This window comes from Diabrotica virgifera, chromosome 7 (genome assembly GCF_917563875.1).
Source record: "Diabrotica virgifera virgifera chromosome 7, PGI_DIABVI_V3a".
Classification (NCBI taxonomy): domain Eukaryota; kingdom Metazoa; phylum Arthropoda; class Insecta; order Coleoptera; family Chrysomelidae; genus Diabrotica; species Diabrotica virgifera.
This window is the reverse complement of record NC_065449.1, coordinates 7,012,949-7,025,233: the sequence shown is the minus strand read 5'-3', so window position 1 is coordinate 7,025,233 and position 12,285 is coordinate 7,012,949. Positions and strand designations below refer to the sequence as shown.

Here is a 12,285-nt window from a genome sequence, read left to right as displayed (position 1 = left end):
CTTTTTATTTGTCAAATTAAAAATAAAAGAGTTATAAATGAAAATGTTCTTGGAATCCATAATTTGAGAAAAATCTTCAAATATTTTTTCCATTAGAAGGATGTAAACAGACACAATACTGGCTAGTGATTTTAGTCAATAATTTTGCCAATTCGACAAAAAAATAATTTCTAAATAGTTAATAATTATTACTAAATAATTAGTTATTTTGCCAATTTTGGCAAAATTCTCAAAAATAAAAAAATTACCTTCTACAATCACTAGCCAGTTGTGTCGAGTTTAGGAAACGACTAGGTATACATAATATTATATTTATTTTATAGCAAATGGAACAGTCCATTTATCAAAAAGGGGAGGCCGTATTTATACTGGTATAAACGTTTTTAAAACTGTTAATAAATTATGGCTTTTAAAATATTTATACTCAAATTGTATTTTTGAACATCTTATTTATTTTATATAATAATTAAATTCACTATCAAATGTCATTGATGGTTTATTAATACTTAATTTAAAATTTAGTTTGACATTCACGAAGTGTCAAACTCAAATGTAAATAGCCTATGCTTGGCAAATCGAGATTTAAAAAAAAGTAGCCTACTTCCTAATCAACCATTTGAGCTGACGTTTAGTGCGTCTGTAGGAGATAACCGGATTGTGATGTCACATTTTAGACTTTGAGGTCAATTATCTCGAAGACGGTTAGATATATCGAAATGCCGTTTTCAGATTTGGATTCAGAAGGCAAAACTACATAAGAATCCATCGATATACCTGCTCTAAGTATTGCAGGAGCGGCGACGCAATAACACACAGACTTTTGCAAATTTATAAACGAAAAGTTTTCGTTGATAAAAAAAGAATGTATGTGTACTTTGTACGCACGTAAGAAGTCATACTTCTATTATAATATAATCTAACTTCATATTATGATTTCAACGAAATCAATATACCTATCTACTTTAAACAGTTTTTTTGTATTGTATTTAAATATTAAACTAATTTTAAAAAGAACAAAAAGAATACCAAAAAAAATACTTTGTCCGAAATTGAACAGGGGACCTCTCGATTCCTAGGCGAACGCTCTACCGATCAGCTACCACCGTTTTTGTATTCAGTCGATCATTTCTCGGACATAATTACAATCACGGTGACAGATACATTAATTGAAAATAAACATTTTCAATATATTAGGAGGAAGACAAATCCACAGACATAAAAATTAAAATAACTATATTTACTAAAAACACTAATAATATATTCTTTTCACGCACACCTTATTTGCGCTACATAACTTAAAAGATGTAGCGACTAATACCATACTGTCGGTGTGCGCATGCGCCAGGGAATGTAAAAATTCACCCTCCTGCCTAAAGAAGTATAACTTCAAAAATTAAAAACAACAGTTTTTCTATATTTAATACATTACAAATACATAAAAAACACGTCCCATCAGAATCTGCTCAGCGGGGTAAAGTTCCAACGAGAATGGTTCCCTTCGTACTCCAATCAGAGTAAACATGTAAATCAAAAATGAATAACCATTTTCAATTTCGTTGCAATACGAAACTACAGCCGCATCATTATTCCAGTTCAATCAGAGAGTAAAGCAGCACCTCTACCGGTTTCGAAACTTATTAGTCTCTCATCAGGAGGCACATCTGCTGCTCTCTCTGACCCAACTAGGACAAACCCCGGCGTGCAGTCACGGATTGCAACGAACGAAGTGACAGGGATGCCCTAGCGGCAACTGCTAGCAAAAAACTAAGTTTTCAATCTAATAGCACATAAAACAACATCCAAAAATGTCACGCTACATCCGACCAGATTGAAAACAATGGGAACCTTCTCTGGTAACACCTCCGAGGCTTCTACAATTTGCAAGCCATAACGGATGCTGAGACTAAGGAAGATGAGGGAATTTTACAATTTATAATTCACGTCCCATGAAAATGGTTATTCATTTTTGACAAATACATAAATATATAAATAAATATTCGTCTGATTTTGAAGTAGATTTGACAGAAGTTGAGACTCTACTGTAGGAGCTATAATCAACTTTAAAACCTCTGGGTACAATTGACCAGCTTTTTTGTTTAGAATTTCTCTGAGGCTATTTATCAGTGGTTCAGATGTTATGATCAACATTGAAAGTAAATCTGTAGTCGTGGCAATACGTGAACAGTCCCTGGTGTTTTGTTCCCGGAACTTGCGGCAATCTTTGTTCCTTGCTTCTTGAGCTTCTTTTGAAAGCCGTCCAAGTGGAACTAATGCTCATTTGATTACTTCCATACTATGTATAAGTATTTTATGTACAGTAAATTTTCAAATCTCAAAAAAAAATGTTGTGCTCGAGTGTTTTGGTTATAATAAGTCTTATTATCAGTGGAAAAGATGCAGACATTGCATAGAGCAAATTTAGCCCTGGTACAAAAGGGTCCAAGTCATTGCCATCATTTGAGTTTCAGTTTCAAAACGAAGGAAATTCATTCGTTCATCATACAAAGTTTTTTAATATTGTTTGTTTATCAGATACATTATTTAAATTAGAAAAAATTAGCACAAATGTTATCCATCTTCAACGATTAATCTGTATAAATTAAGGAAAACTTAAATTTCGTGTGAAAAAATGATGAACGGAACTCAACTGATTTATTATATTACAATAGAAATACGTACCTTTGGACGCTATTATTAAAAAAAGAAAAGAATGATGTGCAAGCGTGTGCAGGTTATAATAAGTATTATTATTAACGGGAAAGGTGCAGCTATGATATATTGAAAATTTATCCCGGGTACAAAAGGGTACAAGTAATTGCCACCTTTCCAAAGTTTCAAAACGAAGAAAATTTCCTTCATTCATCATAAACACTTTTTTTGATATTGTTTGATTATTGGATATATTTATTGGATTAGAAAAAATGAGCACTTACCAGCATAAATATTAGCTAGCCATCTTCAACAGTTGGTCTTTAAAAATATAGGAAACCGTTAATTTCGTGTGATTGAAATGATGTACCGAATTCAACTAATTTATTCTATTACAATGAGAATACGTACTTTTGGGCTCTATTACTCAACGATAGAGTAAAGATAGTGATGATGATATCCAACCTCCGATTAGGAGACGGCACTTGAAGAAGAAGACTCAACGATGGGATGTGTTACATAAACAAATATTAGAGTAGCATGTTTTGGGGTATTGTTTACAATATTCAAATAATAATTCTTTTAATTTTGAATATGACTTTTGTTTACCTAGCTGGGCTCATCGACACACTGTGCGACACATTGCAGCGATGGTTCGTGGAGAATTAAAATGAACCACGAGCTGGATGAATTAATGCAGAGCGCAGATATTGTTAGATTTGTAAAGTCACAAAGACTAAACTGGCTTGGTCACTTACAAAGAATGCCGGATAATCGAGCTGTAAAAGTAATCCAGAGATGGAAGACCCAAGAAAATAGAACAAAAGGAAGGCCCCGTAAAAGATGGATAGGCGACGTAGAGGGGGATCTTAAAACCATGAACATCAGGCAATGGCGCAGGAAAGTATTCGACAGGGCAGAATGGAAGAACATTGTTAAGCAGGCAAAGACTCACAAATGGTTGTAGCGCCATTAGACGAAGACATACACCAAGTGGCTAATTTGGTATGAGTATACCAAATACCTACATGAAGGCAGCTATTCTTTACGTCAAGATATAAGAAATTTGGCCTGGCACTGGTGGGATGTCCCTACCAATTTAGTATCATAATAACAAACAACAAACCCTCCAGGAGCGGATTCGCTAAAATTAAGGGGAAAGGAACAAATGCAAAATTTTGACGCCTGTCAAAATTTTCAATGTGTTTTAAATGTAATCATTTTTTTTTTCGAATCCTGAGAAAACTAATATGTAAGTATTTTTGAAAAATTTAAACGCAGAATGAAAAATTACTTTATTACCGAGAGCAGAAAGTCCCTTGGAATGAATTAAAAGTTTTTTTTGAATGAGATATTTGAAATTAAAAATTACACTTAATTTTCTCTTAGTTTTTCACCCCTGTAACTAATTAAAATAAACATAGAAGTTTTCAGGGACTTTCGGCCCTCGGTAATAACGTAACGGCTTAAAGCCGAAAGTTCGTACCCATCCCCTTAACAAAAAAAAATCAAGTCTTCAAGTAGATATAATATTTTAATGGAGTTGGAATAATAAATATAAATTTAAATATCATATCATTATATTTATTACGTATTTATATCTATGTAGTTATAGGTATATTATTATGTACAATGAAATAAGAGAAATGAACAAATTAAAGAAATTAAGGAAATTAATGATAATAACAATAAAAGATTAAAAGAGTTTTAGCAAAAATCAGAATTAAAAAGATAACATAATAAAAAATAACAGAAAATAACATAGAAAAATAAAATTTGAAGTTTAGACGGAAAAAAATAAATACAAATTACAACTCTATGTCACTATCGCTGTCATCTTCACTAGAATCGTTATCTAATGTTATAATAATTATTGGTTTAATATGTGAGGTTAATGTTCTGTAATGATCTTCCGTTTTTATAACATGTGAAACACAATTTTGCCACAGTGTTGGGGAAATCTTTTTTATTTCTTCTACAACATGTGACACCGATTCGCACTAAATTTGGGACAGCAGTTGTTTCGCCGTAAACTTTCCTTAAGTTGGCTCCAGATTAATTCAATGAGGTTGAAGACACAGTAGTAAGGAGGTAATCGCAATACATTATGACCATCACGTTTGGCTAATTCGTCTATAACAAATTGTTTCTCAAACACTTTTGTGTGAAGAACTTCCAACATTTCTTTTTTTGTATATTTATGTTTCTTCAAAGTACAAATCATTGTCATACAAAAAATCAGATATCTGTTTTTTTGTCGAACCTACACCGGGGATTTTTCTAATTTGTTCGCTGTGATACGTTGCGTTCTCCATTACAATGACACTTTTTGGAGGCAAATTTGGCAACACCTTCTTTTCAAACCATTCCTTAAACAAGCTACTCGTCATATTTTCATGGTAGTCCAGCTTTGAATCTTTAATGTTTTTTGCCGATAGTAAAAAACTTTCCCCTCCAAGCCAGCCATTTTTGGATCTAATGTTCAGAATAATTATTCGCTGACCTCTATTAATTGGATAATTGGGTGCACATTTACTAGAATCGTCTGTCCAACCTTTTTGAGCAGTATCGTGGGTATCGAACCATGTTTCATCTAGATAAAATATCGGTCTTCCTTCATCTTTAAATTTAGATATAGCATCCAAGTATTCATTTCTCCATTTAATTAGACGAGGAGAATCCATTATTGCTGATCGCTTATTAATTTTCTTGTATCGAAAACCAATGTGATTCAAAAATCTTGATAAAGTTGAAGGCGAATACGTAATGGAATAGTCTTTAACAAGTTGATCGTAGATCATACTAAGCGTTGGAACTAGGTTCTTTGAACAGAAATTGTAAATTGCTCTTCTAATTACCTCAGCGTCTGTTTCATTTACTGCTTTATGTGTAGAAAAGTCACTCCGCTTTTTACGAGGTTGAATTCTATGCGTAACAATTTTCCACACTGTTGTATATGGCATCCTTGACAGTCGAGATGTTGTCTTGATGAGGAATTTACCGTCTTCTGGATTTGGATTGTGTTTCACAGTTTGATAAACATTCCTAATAATTTCTTTGGCATCATTACACGTGTTTTACACTTAGCACTAGCTTCACCGACTTCAGACATTTTACTTGAATACTCGCGATCTAACCTTCTATCTAAATGCAAGAAAATAACTGCCTGAATGTGCAAATGTCAAACTTAAATATGTTTGCCCCCCTTTCATAATGTTCCATAATGTATGTTTTCTGGATAAATAAATGATACTTAATTTTACCTAAATACCTATAAGCACGAGAATTATGTGTAAAGCTATAGAATAATAATTAGAGGTATATCTTATCTTTAACTAATGCTCTTTCTAATGATTCTTTAATTTTTTTATTTAAAGATAGAAAGCTGCATTATCGGAAGTCCATTTTGTTTAAAGTGAAAACGATATAAAACACATTATAATCTAACTCCATAAAATTCACGTAATGAGCGCATTGGACATAAAAATTGTTTGTGATCGTTTGTAATTGATTCCAAGCAAGTTAATTTCAGATGACTAAACGAATTCGTCTACAGTAAACAAAATTTTTAATACATTGTCTAGAAATTTTAATTTTAATAATTTATTTGCATTGATAGGTAACGAGTCAGTTCTGTAAATAATATAAAGTACGGCCCTAGTAGATGTTCCAAAACTATTGCCACCCGTCGCAAAGACAATTGAGGGATTAGTAACGTCAACTATTTATTATGATACTAAATCGGTAGGGACATCCCACCAGCGTCAGATCAAATTTCTTATATCGTGACGAAAAGAATACATCATGTGGCACATGATCGCAGCCAATAACAAGCTAACAATATTTAGTGTCACCACGCCGTGACAAGTGCTTTAATGAGGAGTAGGACTTTGAAATAGAAAAAATATGTGAAGTATTTCTTAATATTGATCTGAATGTTTAATGTGGAGTCAAGGTTGATTATGAAAGCGTTGCTGATAAAAATATTAATTGTACACAAGTAATTTAATAGAAAAGATATTTTAAGAATTTCTGTTGAGAGAATTCTTAAGTTCTTTTCTGTCTCTTTCTTAACATCATTGTTAATATTATTCAGTTGAACTTAATGTATGAACTGCTAGCGGTTGCAAACACAACTATTATTTGTGGGTTAGTCAGTTAGAGAATGAAATTTAATTTGTAAGTCATGTTAATAATGTCACTGTTTGTAGTGTTTTTAATGGAAGCCCTATTGCGAATAATCGGACTAGGATGGGCGGAATACATATCATCCGGATGGAACATCTTCGACCTATCAGTGACACTTTCTGCTTTAATTGGGGCATTTTTACTATCCATGTTACCGAACCTTACGGCAGTAGTCATATTAAGACCTTTGAGGTGAGTAATTCTATAAATTAGTACTGATAAGTAAAAAGATCCTAAGGCAAAAAATATCTATTATGGCCCAGTTTTCTAGTACGTTAAAAGAATCGATAAAAATTCATAGAAATCGACTGATTTTCATCTCTATTTTAATACTTCAAAAAATTATTTTAAGATTATTTTAAGTACTAAAGTCAAAATCGATGTTTTTTGACTTACGACCTTTTTACTTATCAGTACAGAAATTGTCACACAATTCAAGAACTATTTATTATCTTAACTTTGGCTTGTTTCAGGTTATTACGATTGTTTAAGTTGAAAAAGAGGTATCGAGATATTTTCGGCACATTGGTCCTTCTGAGTCCATTGATGTGGTCTACTGGGATAGTTATGATGGTCATGTATTACTTCTTCGCTATAATAGGAATGGAGCTGTTTTCGTCGTATAATTTGAAAAACTGTTGCGAGTAAGTAATCTTATCACCTTGGCTGCGTTTATTGGAGATATTGAGTGCGTTACGAGGCATATATGTCCCGTATACCCCATTTGACACCGTGCGTTGACACAGTCGACGCACCCAACCGTTAATGTAACACGAGGTCTGTTTGTCCCGTAACGCAGCCAGGGTGCTCATTAAATAAACATAGGCGGTTGCGTTTCGATTCAATTTGAGTCTCTTACCATCCTCTGACACGTGTTTCTAGGTGTACCCGTCATCAAAGAGGCTTGTAAGAAGACTGAACTGAATTCAAACGCATCGACTGGTTATATTGAAATATTATACCAACGCAGACCTTTAGCGACCTCTAAGGAAACAGATGAAATGAGTGCCGATAACGATTAAAGTAAACTGTACAACCCAGGCTTAATAGCCATCTTCTTCTTCTGCTTTATTCATGTCCTTTCAGAACGTTAATTACCATCATAGCTATCTTAATTTTATTCACTGCCACCCTAAATAGCATGCTCGCAAGGTATTCAACCATGAGGTTCTTCTTCGTCCTGGACTGCGTTTGCCTGCTATTTTTCCTTGCATGATATTTTGTAGCAACCTATATTTGGGACCTCTCATTACATGTCCGAAGTACTCCAGCTTTCTCTGCTTGATGCTTTTTATGATCTCAGTAGTCTTGCTGAGACGTTCTAGTATTGTGGAGTTTCGAATCTTCTCCACCCAGGAAACTTTTAAATTCTTCTATAGCACCACATTTCGAAAGCCTCAAGGCGATTTAGATCGGTTTTATTCACAGTCCAGGACTCGACACCGTAAAAGTAAGACCGAGAACACGTAGCAGCGAAGTAGGCGGATCCTCAATGCCAATTTTAGATCTCTGTTATATAACGCCTTGGACATCCTTTAGCGGCTTTAGCCTGCTCTATCCTAGATCTAATTTCGCCGTGACTTTCTGCGTTACAATTTAGTTGCTGTCCAAGGTAAACGATTTTATCAACTTGCTCAAGTTTGGTATTATTTACATATATAGACGGTTTTATACGCTGCTGTTTACTTATTACGAGTGTTTCGGTTTTCCGTATGTTTAAATCCAGATCTGCCTCCCTACAACTCTCAACGACACTATCAAGTAGTGTTTGCAGATCTTCTTGAGTAGAGGCTAAGAGTACTGTATCGTCCGCATATCGCAAATTATTGATGACCACCGTTCACAAGTATTCCTTCTTGTTTTTCAGAAAGTGCTTTTCTGAAAATGCTTTCGGAGTAAACGTTAAAAAGCAGGGGTGACAAGAGGCATCCCTGCCGTACTCCTCTTTTAATATTAAGAGCCTGTGATTCCACACCATCTACTAAAACTGATGTTGTTTGACTCCAATATAAATTTAATAGCCATCGGGCGAAGCTAAAAATCTGTTCCACTAACGCATCAACAGTTTACCCATCGAAACCGCTATCATTTTGTACTCTTCGTAGAGTACAATCTGAAACAAAATAAACATAGATGGTTGAGTTTCGATTCGAGTTTCTTACCATCCTTTGACACGTGTTTCTAGGTTTACCCGTCATTAGAGAGGCTCGTGAAGATTCTATTCTCTAATTCTTAATCAATTTATAAAGGTCAAAAATATCTTGCTACTTTTTTCCACTCTTATACTTTAATATATCATTTACAATTTCAATACTTGTATCCTAATGGGCTTCATTACGATACAGATTTTTAATCAATAGAATCGGGAGATAACGTTCTGTACGAAAGTGGCACATGCGCAATGTGCAATATTAAGTCAAATACATGCGCTTTGACAGTTCACAATAGTCAAACCAACTGACAAATTTCAAGATTAAACCCTTTTAATCAAATTTCTGAAGACGATAGGAATATCGAAAATTTAATCTCAAATTCATTTTAATAATTATTGTAATTTGTCTGCTGTCGGAAAGCGAAACCGGTCGTCGGAAGTTACCATAAATGATTGAGAGTACGTTTGTCTTTTACTTCATTCAATTATTGTAATATTCAAAATACAATTAACAACAAAATAATTAATTTAACCATGTAACTACTTAATTTGTTTGTGTTAAAATAAATAAATTTGAATGTAGTTTTTGTTGTTGTGAATGACCATAAAAAAATCATGATTAGTGAAAAGTCAACGAATTATTTATTTAGAATATGACACAAATTAAGAAAATCGTTATAAATTACAAACTTTAAATAAGTTATGGTTTTCAGATTTTTTCTTTTGTCTTTCTTTTTCTTTTCATTAATTTGGGATATTAGACTGTGTGACAGAAATTGATGTTCGGGGGTCGATTAAAGCATTTAGATGAAACAGGTAGACCTCGGATACATATTTTTGTATTATTCATATTTTCCTATTTTTACAATTTAATTATGATTTTCTTCATATTTATCATATTTTGCACATTTTTGAACACTGAAATAAACTTTATTTGTCCTTTTAGGAACAGCACCGTGGAAGACTTTTACAAATCCAACGGGACATCTAGCGGCATCGGCTACTACTATCTAAACAACTTCTCGAACCTCCTGACTTCAGGCGTCACCTTGTTCGAACTGACAGTGGTCAACAACTGGTTCATCGTCATGGACGCCTATGCTTTTCAATCGAAAAATAAGTTTTCGCGATTGTACTTCATGATGTTTTATTTGTTTACGATGGTTGTGTTGACGATAGTTGTAGCTTCTGTTTTGGAAGCGTTCAGATTTAGGATCCAGTACAAGCAACAGACTTCAAAGAAAGATGGTGAGTGTCCTTAATAAATGAATATTAGGTAAACAAGGTTGGAAGTGTAACAAATGGACATACAACAAGTACATTTTGCAACGCTGAAAAATATGTTGTTGCATCGGTTCCTGTGATTAATTACTTAACTTAATGGCGTTGCCGATTTATAATATGCTCACTGTCTGTCCAATTTGAAAAATAGACATTTATTTATCTGTTAAATTCAAGTTCCCACTGATTTTGCAACAATTTCTCTCTATCTATAAGTGTTTCCTACAAGTACATAGCGACGTCAATCCTTAGTAATTATTACATTTTCTCCTATCTCCTTTTTGATGGGCTCTATTAGTGACATATTCCAATCTTCCGGGATGTCTTCATTTTTCCATATTTTATACTATTCGCTGTTATTCTATCCACTCCAGGACTTCTCAATACTTCAACATTTTTATTGCTTCTTCTCGCTCTTCCTCGTTTATTGAGTTTTCTATGTCATCTGTTAATATGTTATTTTGTTTTTTCATTAATATCGTCTTTGTTTATATCCGTTAATAGTTCTTCAAAGTGTTGTTTTCATCTTTTAACTATTTATTTTGTTTGTGTTATTAATTCTCCATTTTTATCTTTAATGCTGTATATTTCATTTAGTCCAGAAAGCCACTGCACATCCGCTAGGAAAAATATTCTAATTCGGATTTTTTGCACAATCTTACTCAAAAAGGACCCATTTTAACAAATTTGCATGTTGCCAGGACCAAAAGTTGGTCAAAAATTTTTAAACGTTTTTTTTTTGTTTTTTCCTAAAATTATTTTTTTGCATGGAACAAAATTTTTTTAGGTTTTTTGGATCATTCCAAACAGAAAAGGTCTTTAGTGACATTTATCTAAAGTTGATAGTTTTTGACATATAAGCGATTAAAAATGAAAAATTGCGAAATCGGCCATTTTTAACCCTCAAAAACTATGTGAAAAACTAAAAATTTGAATGTTGCCAAGGTAGATGGATATTCTTTAAACATCGATTGATGAAATCATGAAGAGTTTTTTGCAATACAATAGTCAAAACTCCTTTGTTTTTTAATTGCTAATCAAGCGAGCGCGACACTATTTTCCACCGTTGCATGTGTATGCAGTATGGTGCAAAATGAAAGGAATAAATTCGTTATTTCGTAAACCGGCGACTTTAAGGAAAAATACCGAAACAGGTCGATTTTTATTTTTAAGTTATGATATTGTGACATATATGGTATACTAGTGACGTCATCCGTCTGGGCGTGATGACGTAATCGATGATTTTTTTAAATGAGAATACCGGTCATGTGCTGGCTCATCTGAAAGGTTCTTTAATTCTCTATTCAGTAATATAAACATGTACATAATTATTTATACAGGGTGTCCAAAAAATTTTTATTAAATTAAATCATTCGGCAAATTGACAAAAAAAATTAAATTATTGGACACCCTGTATAAATAATTATCTAAATGTTTATATTACTGAATAGAGAATTGAAGAATCTTTCAAGTGAGCTAGCACACGACCCCTATTCTCATTTAAAAAAATCATCGACTACGTCATCACGCCCAGATGGATGACGTCACTAGTATACCATATATGTCACAATATCATAACTTAAAAATAAAAATCGACCTGTTTCGGGATTTTTCCTTAAAGTCGCCGGTTTACGAAATAACGAATTTATTCCTTTCATTTACACCATACTGCATACACATGCAACGGTGGAAAATAGTGTCGCGCACGCTTGATTAGCAATTAAAAAACAAAGGAGTTTTGAATATTGTATTGCAAAAAACTCTTCGGGATTTCATCAATTGATGTTTAAAGAATATCTGCCTACCTTGGCAACATTCAAATTTTCAGTTTTTCACATAGTTTTTGAGGGTTAAAAATGGCCGATTTCGCAATTTTTCAATTTTTAATCGCTTATATGTCAAAAACTATCAACTTTAGAGAAAAGTCACTAAAGACCTTTTCTGTTTGGAATGATCCAAAAAACTTAAAAAAAATTTGTTTCATGCAAAAAAAATAATTTTAGGAAGAAAACAAA

The 12,285-nt window shown here is 33.2% G+C and overlaps 1 protein-coding gene across 3 annotated transcripts in view; it reads left to right on the top strand.

Moving 5' to 3' along the window:
* LOC114340021 (two pore calcium channel protein 1) overlaps positions 1–12,285 on the top strand; it is a 47,791-nt gene that overhangs the window by 27,548 nt on the left and 7,958 nt on the right. For all 3 annotated transcript variants that reach the window (XM_028290734.2, XM_028290747.2, XM_028290739.2), the window contains exons 9-11: positions 6,861–7,029; positions 7,311–7,481; positions 9,936–10,237. In XM_028290734.2, the coding sequence (XP_028146535.1) occupies positions 6,861–7,029; positions 7,311–7,481; positions 9,936–10,237 (642 nt within the window). The remainder of the gene's footprint in view (positions 1–6,860; positions 7,030–7,310; positions 7,482–9,935; positions 10,238–12,285) is intronic.